Source organism: Priapulus caudatus, unplaced genomic scaffold, assembly GCF_000485595.1.
Source record: "Priapulus caudatus unplaced genomic scaffold, Priapulus_caudatus-5.0.1 Scaffold116, whole genome shotgun sequence".
In the NCBI taxonomy this organism is placed as follows: domain Eukaryota; kingdom Metazoa; phylum Priapulida; class Priapulimorpha; order Priapulimorphida; family Priapulidae; genus Priapulus; species Priapulus caudatus.
This window is the reverse complement of record NW_014577177.1, coordinates 386678-407621: the sequence shown is the minus strand read 5'-3', so window position 1 is coordinate 407621 and position 20944 is coordinate 386678. Positions and strand designations below refer to the sequence as shown.

General features: G+C 42.6%; 2 protein-coding genes across 6 annotated transcripts in view; one reads left to right on the top strand and one right to left on the bottom strand.

Annotated features, from left to right (window-relative positions):
- The window catches only part of LOC106805520 (synaptotagmin-14-like), a 26470-nt gene extending 16288 nt beyond the window's left edge, over positions 1–10182 (bottom strand). The window contains exons 1-4 of one of the 5 annotated variants that reach the window (XM_014807146.1): positions 10142–10182; positions 3985–4149; positions 2215–2430; positions 939–1189 (exon numbers count right to left, since the gene is read on the bottom strand). In XM_014807146.1, coding sequence (XP_014662632.1) covers positions 939–1189; positions 2215–2353 — 390 coding nt within the window. In that variant the 5' untranslated portion in view covers positions 2354–2430; positions 3985–4149; positions 10142–10182. Of the gene's footprint in view, positions 1–938; positions 1190–2214; positions 2431–3984; positions 4150–7682; positions 7707–10141 lie in introns of those variants that run through there. The other 4 variants (XM_014807142.1, XM_014807143.1, XM_014807144.1 and 1 more) reach the window with 4 other exon arrangements.
- Positions 10183–12385: 2203 nt separating this feature from the next.
- Positions 12386–20609, top strand: LOC106805519 (optic atrophy 3 protein homolog). Its single transcript, XM_014807141.1, has 3 exons — positions 12386–12440; positions 13358–13405; positions 18946–20609. Exons 1-3 carry the CDS (start codon positions 12386–12388, stop codon positions 19323–19325), a joined length of 483 nt encoding a protein of 160 aa, XP_014662627.1. The 3' UTR covers positions 19326–20609.
- The last annotated feature ends 335 nt before the right edge of the window (positions 20610–20944 follow it).

Genomic DNA, 20944 nt, shown 5'->3' with positions numbered 1-20944 from the left:
AGTAATACCACAGCATTACAGTAAGTATTTAGTTATACTTATGGTAACGTTACGCACACATAATTTTTTACAGTAAGTATTAGTACCACACATAGTAACTACCACACATACAGTAAGTATTAGTACCACACATAGTAACTACCACACATACAGTAAGTATTAGTACCACACATAGTAACTACCACACATACAGTAAGTATTAGTATCACACATGGTAACTACCCCACATACAGTAAGTATTAGTTTCACACATAGTAACTACCACACATACAGTAAGTATTAGTACCACACATAGTAGTAACTACCACACATACAGTAAGTATTAGTACCACAGTAATACACCACAGGCACTATATAGATATATAACTTATTAGAATAATATAGACACACACATGTAACCAACATTATTTTTCGATACTTCAAACATTAAAGTTGACATGAAATTCCGCGTGCACGGGTTCAACCGCGACACGGCTGCATTACGATGTACGAAAGATCACGCAAAGTTGAAAACATTAAGAAATCACGCGTGTAATTTCAATTTCAACCGAGAGGTCGTGAAAACAAGATCACACGCTCGGACCAGGGGTAGAAATTAACTTTTGATCAAGGGAGCCCTGCCCTTAAAAAGAGGGAGTCCGCAGCAAAATCAAGGAGCCTGTAGTCTGAAGTTCAAAACTAAAGATATTTTAACAATAACGCACGTACTTATTTTGAAGAGTCACACGGTTGCACATCTGCCAAATTTTCTTCGGCGATTTGCTAAAAAAATACGGTAATACCGCGAGGCTGTGCTCTGGAACGAACTAGTTAGTATATAGCAGAATTTTCAGGGAGTCACACGGACTCCTGCATATATCAAATCAGGGAGTCCGACAGTAAATCAGGGAGTATTTGACTCCGGACTCGCGTAAATTTCGCACCCTGCGCTCCCTCACCTCGTCGCCCGGAATGATCATGACCTGGTCGTCGCTGTCCTCCACCCCGCTGCCGTCGAGGCTCGACGCCGACATCGTCACGTGATGCTCCCTCACGGCGAGACTGTGCGCGCGCCCGCTGCGCATCGGCGAACTGTCGGCGTCGCCGAGCGAGATCAGAACTCCCGTGTTCGGCTCTCGTTCCTCGCGAGCATCTGCCGCTGCTCCTGATGATGCCGCTGCTGCTGCTGCTGCTGCTGCTGCTGCTGCTGCTGTGACAAAACACACAGTAGTTATTCTACTATAGACGCGAGTAACTAACTAGTAGCTGCTGCTGCTACTGTAACGACACGTGCGCGACAACGCTCTCATTCTATTACACCCCCGAAGCAGCATAGGAAATATCGAAAGTCGCGATTATATTGCGATTATATTCGCATGCGCGCGCGCATTCTAGACGAATGCTCAGGGAACACTCTCGCTTCTCTACGTTACGGCGGACGTCACGCTGTTGCTCATTCTCGTGTTGATGTTAATGTTAATGTTAATGTTAATGTTAATTTAAAGCCCAGGTGTATTGTGGTCTACAATTTTTTTTTACTGGAATGCAGATGTGAACACATGGCTACGTATTATTATTATTATTATTATTATTATCATTATCATTATCATTATCATTATCATTATCATTATCATTATCATTATCATTATCATTATCATTATCATTATCATTATCATTATCATTATCATTATCATTATCATTATCATTATCATTATCATTATCATTATCATTATCATCGTCATTATCATCATCATAATCATCATCACCATCATCATCATCATCATCATCATCATCCTAATCATCGTCACCATCATCATCATCATCATCATCATCATCATCATCATCATCATCATCATCATCACCACCATCATTATTGTTATTATTGGTGGTTGAAGTCATGGAAATGACTGGTCACTCCTGTGGCAGCATTAAATCCTATAATACGGCTATTTAGTAGTCAGATCATTGACCCATGTCATGGCCAAAGCCGATTCTGCTTGATAGGTTGATTAGAGCAAATCCGGTAAGGCAGCACATGAAATCACTCAACCACTCAATGCTGCTAGTTCTTACTCCCCCCCTACTGCTATGTCACAATGTAGAGCCCACCCAAATGAGCAGCGCTTGCTCGCGAGTGTAACGACTTAGCGCTCCTGTTCTATAGCTTCAATATCAGACAATTAACATACAACACAACACACAACACAACACTCAGGCAAACAGCCGTTAACGCACCTGTGCCGCTTCCGAGAGACGGCTGTTTGGACAGACCGGGCACCCTGGTCAACGACGCTTGCCGGATCACGGGCTCCGACGTTCCAAAATGGCCGCTGTTGGAGCATATGTTGGCCTTGGAGATGGTGTGGGCGCTCATGGAGGCCTGCAGGCGCCGTAGCACCTCATCGTCGCTGTCGCTCGACGTGTCCTGGTCTTCATACGAGTAAGCATTACCTGAAATGACGAACGATGCCGGCTTTGGTACTGCATAGCTAGCAGGAGGAAAAGTGCCATGTCAGAGCCTATGATTGGTTACAGCGAAGGCGACTGCGATAAAATAGCTGGTGTTGCAAAACTAACTGCAGCACCTAGTTTGCAGTTACCGTTACCAGGATAAAAAGGGAGAATTTGATGCTGTTAGAGCTATTTGTCCACACATAGGGTGGACTTTATTGTGTGAGAGTAACTAGGTTATAGCCACCAGCACACCCTCAGACAACAGAGTCGTAACAGCAATAACATCAAAATACACGCAAAGAGGGCCGCAGCGTTTATCAAATTAGTCCCGCCTATACATCCCTACATTCAGTCTCAGAATGAGAGGTGCCACCAGTCGCCTTTCAATACACATGCTGTTAAGCCATACGCATTAAACGAACGGGCTAACTGTGCGAATGCAGGCGCTCCATATATCACACAATATGGATCGTAAACATGCCCCGTGGCACACTTCCCATCATTGACCGAATGGGTGGGCCACTAATGGCCATATAGATTGAAATTCCTTGAAGCAAATTCACTCACAGTTTGTCATCGATTAGCTTAGCTTTGTCGATGCTTGACTACTGATGACAGCACGTGCCACTCTCAGATTTTCCCATGCTTTTTTAAGCAATATGTCTAGTATAGAGAGAATTTTATCCTAAAACGAGCCATAATGCTGGCAACCAGACACACGATTTACCAATTATAAGATGTTGTCCATGACCTTTACCCGGATTTTACAGCATTTTCATACAAGCATGTGATTGCATTAATATGAAATCGGACCACACTTTCCATACCAACTTCCTCCTAACCACTCTCCACCCACCACATCTCCTACCCTGCCCCAGTCGGACCCCATGCCCAGCCCTGCTGGTTAGTACCGTAACTACCGTTGACGTTAGCAAGGACAAACCATAACAGAATTGCAGCTGAGAAGAATTTCTTTCAATGGTCGCAATTCCAGCACTGTCCACAATCGTATGTCTATATTTTATCTGACCTCCAGCATCAACGACATAATAAAATACCTCAATAGATAGCAACTAGAGTCATGAGCAACAACCAATATACCATTTATTTTCTACACTATCTAACTAATAGCCTGCTACTAACATCACACTGTGCTAGACGCGTGTACTCACTGAGTTCCTTCACTAGCGTAGCTAACTACACTAGCTTGGCCACGGTGCAGTAGCCTGCTACTAACACCACACTGTGCTAGACGCGTGTACTCACGGAGTTCCTTCACTAGCGTAGCTAACTACAGCTAGCTTGGCCACGGTGCAGTAGCCTGCTACTAACACCACACTATGCTAGACGCGTGTACTCACTGAGTGTAGTTAGCTACGCTAGTGAAGGAACTAGCTTGGCCACGGTGCAGTAGCCTGCTACTAACACCACACTGTGCTAGACGCGTGTAGTCTCACTGAGTTCCATCACTAGCATAGCTAACTACGCTAGCTTGGCCACGGTGCAGTAGCCTGCTACTAACACCACACTATGCTAGACGCGTGTACTCACTGAGTTCTTTCAGCTTCGGATCCTTCTTGCGCAGCGGCTTGTCGCAGCAGGGGAAGCCTCCGACCTCGGAGAAGCACAGCTTCTTGTGCAGGTAGAGGAAGAAGATGACGAGCACGATGACGAAGCCAGCAACGGCGCCGAGAAACGCGTACGCCTGCGGCGGGACTGCAGCAGCGAAACATCACGCGTTACCATGGCGACACCGTACCAGGCGCGCGTCGCGCGTCACCGATCTGTTTGCGTGCGCGATTCCCGCGATATCTCACGCGGTCAGGTGTGTAAATAAACGTGCACAGAGGGGGCGGGGGGAAGTTGTACACACATATGAATTCATACATGAGTATATTCGCATTCATTGCTATTTAACGTTAATCATCGAATATCATATTCTTCTGTCAAAGTTACAGATACAAATGCAACAGACGGTTTCATGCTAAACAGAGACATGCAACAACTGACTATCGGACTCAACATATTAATATTATGAGCATCATGAAATATTTATTGCTTGCCATAACCTGACCTCTCAAAATTATGCTGAGTGAAAGAAATCTATATCCAATTTGGTATAGATAATTAATAACTATCTGTGCATAGCCATACTTTTAATATGTAGCAGAAAAGCCAGCGTTTCACGATCAGAAGTGAATTGCTAAATAGAGATTTTGCTTCGCTCGCTCGAGTCATATAAAACACTACTTAAGCTATTTCAGACTCATCTGAATCATCTGATACCAAAACACGTGATGGTTATGATTGCAGGTTTATTATGACTGCATACTATATCATTTGGCAATTCAATTACACGTTATGTTATAATTACAAACAATTAAAATGAGATATTACATCTACTATTTATAAAGTTAATTAGATTAGTAGAAGGCAGGTGATCCATGCATGCTTATCTCTGTCAAATAAGGTGCAAAAACATTCTGCTATGCCAAACAAAAGTATATATATATATATGTGTGTACAGTTACATGTCACATGACAAACTTATTCACAGTTATTGCGCCCATATGCAAGTCTCTAATTTTGATTAATTGCATGACACACGCAGCCACGTTGATTGTTCAATTTATCATCCATAATTCTTATATTCATTGGTATTGCTGATAGTAGCACACACATATGCACACACGCGCACGCACGCACGCACGCACGCACGCGCACGCACACGCACACGCACACGCACACGCACACGCACACACACACACACACACTAGTGACTGCAGAGTGCCCTGCAATTCTGTCATCGTTCAATATCAAACGAGATTAAAATGAGCAATCAGTGACGCGTGAGTTTCAGTGAGTAGCAGCACAAGAGGCAATCAACTGCTCACACTGCTAAACTGCTGTCGCATACAAATATGAATCCCCGCAATGTAGCGCCAAGCATGTGAAACTACATCGTCCCCAGCTTCACTTCCCAGATACAATGGACTTGCTTGTTCCATATCATGGAAAATGTTAGTGACCGTGAACAAAATATTAATTGCCAACCAACAAAATTGCCTGCAATTCAGCAATAAAATTATTTCTTTTGCTCTGGTTCTTTTACTCTGGTCTCTTTACTTAGGTTTTCACTGACCTATTGTGCCTAATTTTTGTAACTACTAGGCAGAGATTTTAAAACCAGAAACACACTTTATTTTTGGTCACTGGTCTATAACTGTGAGTGGATCTATAATTCACAGTCATGTTTTTAGAAAAGCATACACTAGAGACAAATGGGTTGGACGAGAATGGGGTAAAACAAATCGGAGATTAAAGGGAAGTGCAGAGTAGGTAAGAATTTAGATTTCTAATTAAAGTGATTACGTCACCGTAAAGAATAAAATAAAATAAAAATATGCCAATTTTTCACAAAATATAAGTAATTCTGTTCACTTTTTATGGTTAAATTGCTGCATTATACTTCTTATTTTACTATATTGTTCGATGTGAACATACACTCGTGACTCATACATAGCCCATAGCAAGCAATTAATGACAGGAACATAATATCAAATCGTCCAGGTTTTTTGGATTCTTAACTAGTTGAGAAACAATCTTATCAGGTAAGAATTTGACGATACATTTAGTCCCATTAGTTCTTACTTTTAATGTAGACAAATAGCAACAAAAATTTTACAAATTTTACTCACTAGGAACAGTATAAAGTATAAATTACTAGTGCAGACAGGCATACAAATCTGTTAATAGGGGCATGTGACATACTGAAGAAAATATAGCACCACAGGATTGGGCAAAATAGTACACGTGAGTATGATACTAGAGGTAAATAATCTCAAATTTTAGAGACTGTTTACTCTTGGTCATACTAACACATTGCTAGCTGTATCTGAACTTGCACAGGCTAAAGATATATAGTCACTCTATAATGTTTGTGTCTAAAGACATTCTAATGAAACAACTAACACTCGCAAACGGTCTGCCCTGAATTACGTGTGAACATGTGATAGTGTAAAGTGATGACTTTTGTTGTGAAGAACTTTTATGACACCAGAAACGCCCTTAGTTAGGGAACGCTTCTGGTCCGATATAATATTATATATGCAAATAGATTACTATTAGGACATCTCAACTCTAAAAGATCAATTGCCTTTTTATTCATATAAGGAAGTTTAATTCAATAAGTTTTATTTCATTACAAAGAATATGTTTCAGTTGTAGCACGTTACATATCATTTGCCTGTGAAAGTTTGCATACATTACATATATCACACCATCTGTAGCTACTGAGTATGCATATCAACACAGTACTACATATACATATACATCAGGAGTAGATAATAGGGAAGGAGTGTGACATCAATAAACAAGGGAAATTCGTCATTTACTAGCCTTATAATACCTACGATTTACTACGCGTAACTCATCCAACTTGAGCTCAAATCGTACACAGTACATTCGCCTAGCAGTAGCATCGTGTGAAATCGTTTCCTCGTTTACACAAGCAATCCGGAGATACAGACTAAAACGTACGACACGATTATCCATTCTTTGGCCATCAATCCAAGCCGATTCCCCGAATATATTCAAACAAAAGGCAGCTGCTAACGCGCTATTGCTAACTCGGCGGGCAATGTGGCTCGCTGGGAGATTTGAGCCTGATCAGCTGCTTCTGATTGCGGTTGGTGTGCGTGCGTGGGGGCATGCCAGTATGTGCAGTGGGGGCTGCTGTACGCCGGTATGCCGGCATGTAGCTGTGTACCGGGTCAAAGGTTATCTCGCCAAGTGTTGATGCCTAATCTCCTAGCGAGCCACATGCCTCGCCGAGTTAGCAATAGCGCGTTAGTAGCTGCCTTTTGTTTGTATATATATTCGGGGAATCGGCTTGGATTGATGGCCAAAGAATGGATAATCGTGTCGTACGTTTTAGTCTGTATCTCCGGATTGCTTGTGTAAACGAGGAAATGATTTCGCACGATGCTAGGCGAATGTACTGTGTACGATTTGAGCACAAGTTGGATGAGTTACGCGTAGTAAATCGTAGGTATTATAAGGTTAGTAAATGACGAATTTCCCTTGTTTATTGATGTCACACTCCTTCCCTATTATCTACTCCTGATATACATCAAGGGTTAATAATGACAAATTTGTCATTATTAATCCCTGATATACATAAATAGACGTCTGAATGTGTAATCTCTCAAATAACAATGCTGTGGGCACGGAACTTGTGAAATACTTACTTGACATCGTAGTGTTGTCCTCTGTGTTGTACTTACTTACTTAGAATATGCAGCTTAGAAAATTAGAGTTGAGTAAGTGTTAGATGTGAATTTCCAAAAAAACTGTCATATAGACATCAACATGCTCAAAATTATTAAATGTTACGTATAGCACATTAAAATAACAAGAGCAATCGGAGATAGCAAACCTCCACCACAGCGTAACAGTCCCCCCTCTATGGCCTCTATGGCATACTCTATGACAAATGTAAACATTGAATTGCAGTATTTTAGTTTCTTTATTACAATGTGTATCTAGAATTGCAATATACCTAATAAATTTTATGACTATTAACCAACCATCAACTGCCATGGTTGTAATTATTAGTGCTCATTTTGGAAACCCCTGAAACTGCTGGTAGAGTAGTAGACTTGTTGTCAATATTTTTCCTGGGCAAAAAATGATCAAGAGCCCATCATTTTGCACAGCATGCCCGGTTGTAAGTGCCAATGCCAGGTTGTAATGGAAATGAGTGCAGCGGACAGCCTTGCAGTTATTGATGCCATCAGAAAATGTTATTTTTGGTTTTGTTCGTTGAACGACATGCTTGACAGTTGACACTGCCACTAACAATAAGGTAAAAAAAAGCCTGGTGCCACTTGTAACTGTTATGAGACTAACCGGACATACCTAAATATGCAACAATAGACAGCCACTAATTAGATCTCGGTAAAAGATAGCTCTAGTACAAGGGCTATAGTACTATAGCTTGGTGCTTGCAGCTATACCTTACCCACAATTAATTTTCGTAAATGTGGGGGTAGGCCCTTTAAAACTGCATAACTGCATAACTGCTGTTTTAAACTGGGTTCTTAATACTGGGTCAACTATATATATATATTATATGCTTGGGCCCTATACTACCTAGGTAAACGATAACTATGAGAAGTCTCAAGGAGGTACATTTTCAATTTGATTGGTGTCCGGCTGTGTCTGTGTTCACAGGCACTTGGAGCATTTCAATAAAATATAATGCATAATAAATACGAAATCTATTTACTACCAAAGTCTTATTCTTAATGTTTCTATGCTCTATTTCACCTATTATTGCCGACAATTTTCTGTAAATGCCGTCCAAATGCTCATCTACAACAAACACTGGCTGCCGCCATTGCTGCCGCTGCACACTGACACATAAATATATTCACACATATGACACATAAATATATAATAATATAACACATAAATATATATTCATGTGTCAGTATGCAGCGGCAGCAATGGCGGCAGCCAGTGTTTGTTGTAGATGAGCATTTGGACGGCATTTACAGGAAATTGTCGGCAATAATAGATGAAAGAGAGTATAGAAACATTAAGAATAAGACTTTGGTAGTAAATAGATTTCGTATTTATTTACTATTTAGCATTATATTTTACACAGTGGCTACCGGTATATGCCCGGCAGCCGGCATATATCTGACGGCTGCCGGGCACGGTCTCCGATTTCCTAAATGCCCGGCAGTTTTTAATTTTCAGCGTTATCTCAAGTAAACAAGGGTTAGGGTTAGGGTTAGGAACTGCCAGGCATTTAGGAAATCGAAGACCGTGCCCGGCTGCCGGGCATATAGCCACAGCGGTACGCCGTATATTTTATTGAAACGCTCCAAGTGCCTGTGTCTGTGTTGCCTGTTGGCGTTCCTCTCGCAGCCTGGTAGGTATTAGGTAAAGTATTATATCTACCACTACCAGTGTATCGCTGTTAATACGGGACCGAGTGATCTACACTGGTAAAGCTAGTAAAGTAGTCTATACCAATATTGGCAATATGCAGAGCCGGGCAGTCTATACAGACTCAGTGCAGCCCGTAGCGAGCCCCAAGCGGCTCAAGGATAGAGAGCATGTCCAGTATTCAGTAATAAACATATCCTATCCAATCACCGTCCTGGACATCATCTCTATCCTTGAACTAAACCGACCAGGCTCTCCGACTGTTACACGTCGTAGGACTCTCTCCAAGGGAACTTGTGGCTATCCTTGAACCAGCCAAGCACTGTACTGGGACAGTGGAACAGTAGGCCCTACAGTACAGGCTACAGTAGATACAATAATGTAACCCAAACCCAAGAGGATAGGGGGGTTACATTATTGTATCCCCCCCTATCCTCTTGGGTTTGGGTTACATTATTGTATCTAAGGCTACAGTAGCCACAAGTTCCCATCTCGCTTAACACTACGTGGCGTCCTCCGTCGTGTAACTAGTCGGAGAGCCTGGTCGGTTTAAGGCTACAGCAGATACTGAGATAGGAAATGGGTAATTACCGTATTGGTAGCTCTACTCTAGCCCGCGTACAGTTGCCGTATTGGCTGCAATGACTATAATTATTGTAAGATCCAAACGATTGCGCCAATGTGTTATCACTGCTGATATATGTGACGAATTGTGTTTTCTAAATTCTATGCATTGATAACTAAAACTCACCTATAAAACTTGAAGGATCGATCGCGTTTTCGCCTTTTCGGTTGTTATTGGTACGTGCTGCCACCTTTTGGAATAATATTGGAACTGGTGCGTATCGAATGATATCGTTAGAGAGTATAAAGTCGATCGATCATTTCTCTACCTATCTCTCTCCCTCTCTCTCTCTCTCTCTCTCTCTCTCTTCTAGTATATAATATATATATATATATATATATATTATATATAGTAATATACTATATATATATTATATGATATTATCGTAACATATATATATATATATTTGCGGGCGTCGTGCGCGCGCGCGCGTGTTGTGTGTGTGTGTGTGTGTGTGGTGTGTGTGTGTGTGTGTGTGTGCGCGCACGCCGTGCGTGTGGCAAACGCAGAGAGACATGATAGCAAGATTGTCGTGGGCACAGCTGTTGCTGTTGATCCTACGCGCTGGCCAGCCACCCCGGCCAGTGACGTCCCTACCCAGCCGGTCAGCGGATAGTCCTCGTAGTTTAGAGATCGGCGAATGATTATATATGGACGATATCTAGGAATTTGGAGACTATATAAAACAGGTAACAAAAATCGCTCAGTGCATGCTCCAGATTAGTGACATCAAAACCAATTTTTAGAATTTTATATGAACAAAACAAAACAATGACTTATTAAAATCAGCCGATCTCAGGAACTAAGGCATTCTGCTTGATGTTAGAACGGTTTTCCTAACATACCGAGTTTTGCCACAAATTGCGAAATAAACACGCTGTTTTAGCGCACGTGCGCTATCGTCCTTCTGCTTTGTTAATTATTCGCATCAGCTCTGGTAATCAGATATATAGCCCCGCTTCTTGTTGATGGACATGAATGGGGCGTCACGACGTGACCAGGTTACTGTAACCTATCTGTCTTTTGCCAGCGCTGCGCGTTTACGTTTCGTAAATAATAAAATACCCGGCCGATGTCATTTTCGCCATCGGACGAGTGGATAGCATTTTTTGGCCATTATTTCACTCGCTGTCGGAAGTGAACGAGTGCGTCATTCATTGAACATGAAGGTTTTTCTTCAAATTAAAGTATAATTCCGACAAATCCTGCCTACTCGAGTTGTTTTAGGCAATGAACGTAGCTGTGTGTGACAGTCTTGCCCCGCGCGCCTGTATGCTTGGTCTTAGGGCGTGGCTCGAAATGGATATCGAGGCAGGCACTTAACAACATCGCGTTGTTATGATTTTACAGATAGCTTTGTGACGGTACGCTGGGGTCGGGATTGTTCTGCGACTGATAACCTCATAATTTCTTACGGTCATGGAACATTTTATCCAAGTTAGTGATGTCAAGTTAAGTCATGGATATGTCACAATAAGTGATAACCGTATTATGTTTCACATACGTTCACATATTTTGCACACAGCCGCCGGTCGATCATTGTGAAAAATTGTGTGAACATTATATTTTTATTGCGAGATGTTACAAGTGGCCTGTGCTTTCAACAGTCCTTGTACGTCCAATGCAGCGTGCGTCAAGAGCCACAGACTCAACACAATTTCATACTCTTGTATTGTTTCGGCCTGACATCGCGTGTCATTGATCAGGGAGGGGTGCAAGTGTAAAGGGAACATTTTCTTTGGGGTTCCGCAAAAACACAATTCGCATTCTGACGAAGTTGCAGGAGCCATTTCAATTGGAAGCTCTGCATAAAGCGACCCCCAACAAGCCCTTTGGACTGACTAGTCAAGAAATTCAAAAGGTCTGCTAAGGTTGTTTTTTATGTTTAGCCACAATAGTCTTATTCTAGAAGACAAGAGTACTTCATTGGTTATGCTTCTAAAAACTACCAGACCCTATCCGCTGACGCTCGTGGGATGTTGCTCGCGCCTCGAATTTTGGCCGCTACGTCTCCACTGCGGACAGCCGGCTTCTACTTGAACATCCCGCTGGTCGCGTGCGCGTGTCTCATTCGCGTGCAGTGCTCAGATCCAACAAGAAAGCTGCTGCCACGCAATTTTGTATACGTCTCTTTTGGACTAGCTCTACTATATTTTTATAGTGACCACCGCCAGCACCCTTTTTTGAACGTCTGTGTCTTGACTCCAGGAGAAAGCTATAGCTGGGTGTGCTATGTCTATAAGAATTACTGCACAAGGCCTTGTTAGCGGTCAGACGCGCAGGGGTCGTCTGACCCGCAAATCTTCATAAACGAGATTTCAATAACCACCAACTGTTAGTTTTAATTAGCAGGTTATTTATGCCTTCACCATGGTGGAAGCAGTTATATCAATTGTTTCTGGTTCTGTAAAATATGTTGATGATGGTGAAGAGAGTGCCGCTAAGAGGCTAAAAGAATACGCGACAGAGTATACGGCCATCTAAAAATTTCGTCGATGACAGACAGTCAGGAACTTAGATTCTTCATGCCACTTTCACCTTTCCTACGTACCTCTCACTTCATCCACATCACCCCGTTCTCCTTCTCTAGCACTCATCCTTTATTATCTAACCCCCATTTTCTCCTCCCCTTTCTCCTCTCCTCACGGTTTCCTCCTCCATATATTTTCAATCTTTTCTTTTAAGAATTTTATTTCACCATAGCGATGTATTAATATATTCAATATATACTATAGTACTTTTATAGAATATTATTTATTCTATACTATATACCTCAAATATACTTTGTACAGGGGGTCTCTATCTCTTCATCCCCCATGATCGTCATCCACACTACCAAATCCCAATCCGCCTACGTAGTAAGATGCTTTCCGGCATATAGAGCTCGCTACTCCTCGGCAGACGCCTTAAAAAAGTATCTCTATATAACCGCATGAGATATATAAAAAACACATGTTTGCTATATATCCATGATAGTTTCACATAAGCAGTTCAAATACATTTCATGCTGCATATAGCATGCATTTGCTGTCAGTACATCATAATACGAGGCTTTGGCGCCACTTGCTGTTTCTTGAATGGTTGTACCGCGAGTACCCCTTTCCGCTACGACGACGACATCTAAGTCATGTTTATGATTTCATTGTAATTTTTATACCTTTTTAGCGGGTTTTATAGTTATGTAGGGCTGCAGAGCTAGTTCATTTATCAAATTTATTTATAACAAGTGCTAATACTCCTGATGGTGTCTCCAATAGCCAAACTAGGTTAATTTGGCTCTCCAAACAAATATAGTTCGAGAAACGATTGCTAGTCTGCATTGAACGACGGGGCCTAATCTAGCAGAGGTTATAGCAGAGTATGGTTTGTATGCCGGGTTTTGCGAACAATGTAAGTTTACACCTGGAGTCACTCAGTATGTACCCTCCTACTGACAGTGTGAAGCACTGTACAGGCACTTGACTTAGGCTGTTTGAAAAAACGATAGTAAGATAAATGCAAGTTATATTAAGGCGATGTTACTCATATAGTAGGTACTAGATACACCATTAATGTATAACCCAAACCACAAGAGGATAGGGTTACAAGTCTCCTATCTTCTTCTCTGCGGCGGGATATGCCCGAGTGACAGATCACATCGAGGCTCGGTTTGCTGGTGCGTTCCTTCAGATATCTAAGAGAACTTTCCAAACCTGGGTTTATTCTCAAGCACGGAACCTTTCTGCGCGTCATTGCGGGGAACTTACTAATGTATCGCAATACTCTCGTATTAAACTGAATATATAACCTGTTACAAAATGTCGAAGTGATCTGAGCGGCCGAATATACTGAGCGCGCCATTTTCTTGTTGACACTCGTGGACGTACTTCGGTGTTGAAGAGCGGAATTCACGCCAACTCGGATGGTGCGCTAGTTTCGGATCGCTAGCGCATTGGGAAAGCTCATACGTCACAGGTCTAACCGAAATGGCGCTCAGTATAATTCGCTCCGCTCGTCACTTCGAATTTTGTGGAACAGGTTATATTAGTTCTTAATACAGAGTATTGTGCCAAACATAGTAGTCTCGCCGAAGATAGCGGAGAAGAGGTTCGTTGGTTGCAGATAAACCCAGTTCTGGAAGCTTCCCACCAGCTGCCCCTCATCTTCGCAAAAACGCTCCGCGCCCTCACCCTGCACAACCGCGCCCGAGTGATTCACGTCAGGGCATTCCTCACGCAAGAAAAGGCACCCTTTATGGTACGCACTTCCGCGTTGCTATAACCCCTTCATTCCCCACTTTGTGGTCTTAGCTGCGTTACATTGATGTATCCTAATACGTAGCTTACATAGCTCCTAGTTACTATTAGCCCGCGTCCGACCATTATACTGCGCTCCGGCGCCCGCGTATAGCACTTCAAGCCATTACCGAATGCTCCCGGGTAGCCAACTTAGCTCAGCAGGTCAGCTGGAGACGCTATGATCCTTTCGCACTTGGAGCGGGTGCGGCGGGTTTGTGTTGGGTTGTGTGACAAAAACATTGTTGTTGTCAAGTAACCAAATTAATAATACTTAATAGTAATTTGTTCATCTTTCATGTACAAAACTACCTCATATGATTTACAACTCTTCTTTGATCGTCTTTAATTTGTTACTTGACAACAACAATGTTTCCTTGTCCACAACCACCCCAACCCCGCCCACCCCTCCACCATGCGGAAATACATAGTTCCCGCTGACTGGCGCTGCTGCAGCGCCGCCCAGAAATGGACCGTTGAAGTTCGCAAATCGAATGTTTGCTTCACAGAAATTACCGCAAGTTTATACCCACTGCCGAACAGCATTAGTTTAGAGGGTGTCCAGTTCTCCAGCTAACGCGGACTGATACTTTAATACACTATTTCACTTCGACCGAATCAGAGGCCATTTAAATTGGCCTTACCCACAGCCGTTTTACTAGTTCGTCTCCGGACTATAAATCGGGCCGATAAGTTGGTCCATCCGTAAATTGCCCCATATGGGTCGGTTCCTATTTAGGCCCTCAAGCGCGAGTTTATGTAAGCGGCGCATAGTACCTACGCAGCTCCAACTAGGCCTTCTGTCACAGTACTACATCATTAAACCATTAAACATTTGATTATTTATCCTCGGCCTGATGACGAGTCTGTCGTTGGGTTTTTTTTTTTTCCTCTCTTGCTTTCTTTTTTTTCTCCGTCGTTCGGGGATCCTTCTTTTTTGTCTCTTTTTTGTTTTTTTTCGTTTTCTGTCTTTTTCCATTTGTTGTCTGCTCTGCCTTCCTGCCGCATCGTTCTTCAATCTTTCTTTCTCGTTTTTTGTGGTTTTTGTTTCTATCTCTTTGTTTTCGCAGTTTATACTGATTCGTTTTTTGTGTTTTTGTGTGTGTGCTTGGTTGTGATCCTGTCCTCTTGTTCGTCTTTCTCATTCTCGTTGTCTGTTGTCCTGTGTCCTGTCTCTGACTTGTGTCTTCTTTTTTTTTTGTTGTTTTTCTTTCTTATTCACTCTCTTTGCTGTTTTTCGCACTTTTTTTTGTTTCTTATTTTATTAACTTCTTCTTACTTTCTTTTTTCTTGCATTCCTCTGTGTCCAGCTTTTGTCTCTGTTTCTCCGTTTTCTCACTTCTTTCTTCTTCTTGCGTTTTCTTCATTGGTCTGCTCCTCTCCTCTTGTGTCTGTTGCCTCTCCTGCATTTTCCGCTCTCCACTTCGCCTCACCGCAGACCTCATATCCGTTTCTGTTTGTTCGTTCGCTTTTCTTGATTTCTCGTTTTGTCCTTCGTTTTTTACCCCTGTGGCTTCCGTGTGTCGTTTCCGCTCTTTTTCTTTTTGGTTCTTTTTTCTCTTTTCCTTTGGTCTGCTTTCTTTTCCTCATTTGCTCTTTTTCTTTACTTTTTTCTTTCCTGTGCTTTCTGTTCCTTTGCTTATTTTCTTTTTTTTAGACCGTTTTTTTTTCTCTGTTTCTTTCTTGTTTCTTCCTTTTCTTTCTTGTGCGTTTCTCGGTGTTCCATTTTTTTTTCTTTTTTTTTCTTTTTTTTTCCATGGGAAGCCAGACCACAGTCTCGAGTTGGTTGTCAAGCATGAGTGGTTGACGGACAGCCGTATAGTGAACCTCGGTGCCAAAATATTCAGTGGATTTGTTCGTATATCGCTATATTGTAATTTTTTGTCTTGCGTACTCGGACTCGCACAACTTTTCCCGTGTATGGCTTTGCTGTACTGTGTAGCCCCTCGCTGCCCCTGGTCCACATGACCTTCCTCCTCTAATTGCCATCTCACCTCGTTCCTCTGCCTCCCCATATCGTCCCCCCGTCTGTCTCCACCAGTGACGTCCACTTCCCCCTCCTAGCTCACAATGCAACTAATGTCTGTTCCCTCCTCGCGTCGACCAAACCACCTAGCAGCACACCGACAGTGCGGCTGCGGCCAGCGTCTATATTCAAGCTTGGCTACGGAGATATGACTGTACGCATATATTTGCTAATATATTGACCTAATCGTCGCGTCAATATAACGTCAATATTCACAGAGAGTATAGCTATAAGACATGTGTCTATAGGTATACTAGAATGTATTATGCAAAAGAATCTCCCGTACCGGCTTGAATTTCATTACTAATACTAGTACTAGCTTGTGATATTGAGTTTATTGACGCATCGAAGCGCGCACGGATTAGTTCATGCTTAGTCCTGCACATTAGTATCGCGCCGTGTGAAGCAATTTTCAGATGATTAAATTTTTTAATATTCTAGAATACCTATAGGACACATTGTTCTTAGCTATACACTCCTGTGAATATTGAGTTTAATTGACGCTAACGATTATAGTCAACTATATTAGCAAATATAATTGCGTTACCGTAATTGCCCGTACGGCTTGAATATAGACGACCGCCCGAATGGAGCCGCTGCTGTTCAGAAGAATAGAGATTGAGTGTCCAGATGGAGACCTATGTTCATTTCCGTAAATTGTGGCGGTAGCCCCTTTAACAATCGACAGGGCGTGGGCTTAAACGCGTGCTTCTTTGTTCATATCTCGACGAGAAACATTATGTGACTTCACAGGAAGTGTGGCAAAAAACTGCTTTTCAGCGAGATAACTCGCCCGTTTCCCACTGTTTCCCACCACTGCTACGCCGTCTTTCGTTCTCCTGACTAATTGCTGTAGCCATCTGTCTCTCCTCTCGGCTACGCAGCTCAAAGAATGATCGTTATTTTTGTCCACTTGAAATGACTGCTGATTGCGCATGGTCCAAACGACCACATAATTCCTTGGCCTATGCGTTGCGTGCATTGAGCGGTGCGTTACTACGGTTTGTTTTCATCGGCTCGAATCTACATCCGGTCAAATAGTCAAAAGTTCCCGGATGTCTGCCCCCCACCTATAGCAAACGGATACATGCGTAAGGAGAGCTAGGTGACCTGGCTTAGTGTGATTAAGGTGTGCAACCTGGATTGCACCATACCTAAAACGGTCCGTAGTCAACTCGTCTCGCCTCGCCGGCAAACTCGACCAATGTGTTGAGGTTACCCGCCCAGGGTTCTCCCCAGAATGAAATTGAAACAGGGGAGAGGGGGAGGGGGAGGGGAAACTAGGGGAGTCCGCGGGGCGTTTTTTTTTACCGTAATGCGTACAATCGCCACCACACCATAGACGGTATTTGGGGTACTTGTATATAAGATAGCCGAGTCGGTTTATGGTTTACAGTTAGTGTTAGGGTTTGTACTTGTGTGTGGTCTGCAGTGCATGCGTAGTGTAGGAGGTTTACGCATTAGTGGTACCGTAAAAATACACGCGTCCGGGGGCCTGGTCGAATGGGAATTCTTGACGATCGATTCCCGCGCTGTCAAACTTTTATTGTGGTGGAATTTAATCGGGGCGGAGGTAATTTTAACGGGGCGCAACGATTGAAACATGGAGGGAGCTTTCCCAAACGGGGCGGGCGCGCCCGGTGTGCGCAACGTAGGGAGAGGCCTGCCGCCTGGAGGTCAGCCAGCCCGGCTCGTGGGTTGAATCTCCAGGCGAGTAAACTAGCTGCAAGCGAGCCGAATTGGCGGGTGGGTCGAGTTCACCGGTGCCCCCTACAACTACTGAGCCTACTAACCGTAAACTCAGTTTGGTCCAATTTTGACCAATCTGTTCTTCTACAGCAGGCAGTGCAGCTGTATGTGAGGGTTTGTTTGGTTGCGCAAAGCAGGATCCCGGTTACAAATTGATAGTCCTGTTGGCCAAGCAGGTGTACCGTAGAGTTTGGACGCTCGCCCGAAGCTGGACGCTCCTAAGTGCGCATGCGCGCAGGCGAATCTTGTTTTGCAGGGCTGTAGGAAATAGTAGCCATGCTCTTTTGTTGTCTTTTTGTTTCGCCTTTTAACCTGACACACATAACACAGTCTTACTAACTTACTACATATTGCAAATTGTTTCAATCAAATGATTGCATCAGTGACCAGGTTGCCTGCCATGTTTGTTTATTGCGACCGTTTTTGATGGGCGAGATGCGCAGCACAGCATCTGCGCCCTTCCAAAAGAGTCCAATTTCGGGCGAGCGTCCAAACTCTACGGTACACCGGTGATATTTGAGTGGTTTGAATATGGCCAATCAGCACTCACTGTTAGTTAAAAACGGACGTACTTATTTCATAACGTCAAACATGCCAACTTCAGAATGAAAGTCCACTTGGAGACTTCGTCTGTTGTCCATAATTTCTCGCCAGGTTGCCAGTGAGTTTATCAGAAGAATACCTGGCTACAGTACACGTCAGTTGAGCGCTGTCGCTCTGCGGCACTTGTTTAAATTTACATCTTATGCGTATGTACAGTTGCTATCTGTCAGAATGTCAACTGGGTTCATATAAGGTTTAATTCTCACTATGGTGACCGAATACCCCATCGAAATGTCGCAATTGTGATTGTTATAATTACATTCCACGTTTAATTTCAGCATACCACTGGGCGGACATGCAACTAAAAATGAGGTTTCTTGGACTAAAGCCAACAAATATAGAGAAACTCAACGAAGCGATGGCGATAGAGCTAGGTACGGACATGTTGGGTGAAATGGCGATATTCACGATGGCAGCGGCGATATTATATCTTGAGTCGTGGAGATCTTCATCAAAGGACCAGCGCAAGGAGAACCAACAGAATGTGCAATTAGATAAACTAACAGAGAGTGTACAAGAAATGTCAATCACTGTAGCAGAGCAAGATGCCAAAATACGAGAGCTGATGCACAGGCTGGCCGAGCTGAATGCACCAAACTATAAAAAGGTCATACAATTTGTTGTAACGAAAGATCCTGACGAGAAGCCAAGCAGATAGTGAAATAGATGCAAGTATCTGAATCTTGATTTCTTTCTATCTGGTTCGTATGAAATTGTGCGAAATAGCATTTACAATCTTTAGTCATCAGCTTTTTAGCTCAGTATGGATAGCAGTTGGGTATATTATTTGTGCTAACAACATGCAATGTTGAATATGACTTAGGAAATGCATTCTTAAAACACCAATCGAACCAGATCTACATATATATATATAGTTTGAAACCCCAAGTGTGTAGCAATATTTGTGTCTCTGTAATTACATGCGATGCAGTCATTTCTAAACCTGCAGCATCCCAGCAGACACACGTATGATATACGCATCAATCAACAGCATTCTAATTGCATAGGGGACTTCCCTTGTGGCATTTGTGGTTGGTCTGGCCTGTACTATCATGACTACAACTTCAGCTTGTTAGTGAAACACATGGAGTGGTTCCCATGTGAATGCAATTGTGTGGTACAGTCATCCGTGCTTAACTGTAGGTTTGCTACCTGCAGTTTTGAGCAGCCACGGAAAATATATTGTTGACTAAATTTAATAATCGCTGCACTTAGTTTTGAGCATCTGTGGTTCGTCGAAGTTAAAAAATGCGTATGATGATATCACTACTCTTTTACTTCCACCTTCCACCCCATGTTATTCCTAATATTTCCATTCTGCCTGTCTTGATTTCTAGCTCTCAGGATAGCCTTTCAACCCATACGACACATCCATGGGAGCCACTAGCATTGTAACCAATCAGTCTTCTCATGATCGAGTGTATAGGGCATGCAAAGCAACATTAAAATTTGGTAACTGTGACACTGGAATAAAATCCCCTTATTTTAATAGGACTCGCATCTACTAATAAGGTGTTAGTCTCGCAAGACGTGGTGTTTTCAACTATAGGGTTTATCACGAATGCAACCTCTGCAGTTGGTCTAACACAGGTATTGTCTATTGTATTGCATCGATATATAGTTCCTCTCACACTTATATATATAGTTAAATAGCTGGTGAAACGATGGAATTCAGTATAAACATAGCATACTGGAGTGCCTTGTTGAAAATTATGAATGATCATTGTACACTAGTCAGGTGTTTTATAGCAACAATCATTGATTGTCCCATATAGATGAGTAACGCAAATGGCACCTCTATATGTGCCACAAGTGAGTCTTATAAACGATGGGAATTTAAAATGTTTCTATTCTGAAACCGAAAATGACCATTTAGATATAGTGTTTATATGTGAAGTGCATATAAATCTAGCTAAATAATAAAATTATGTTATAAATTGAATTTTTTTTACACTAGTTTATATTCCTCCTGATAGTTCCTGATAGTTTATATCAGTGATATATTTTTGGTATCATGGCGATTTTTTGGACCTTGATAAGTTGCACGTATTCATACAAGTGTTGCAAGGGTATGGTGTTACAAGTAATAACATTTTCTGCTAATTATTAGCTCATCTGACGTAGTCAGGTGCAGCTTGTAGAATCGCATGATCGTCCGTCCGTCCGTCCGTCCGTCAACAGTTGGGCACAAATCTTAACCGCTCGATGTACGGTCACGATATTCGGGACGTGGGGGGGTAATCCGAAAACGAGTTGGGATGTCGAAGCTGGGGGTCG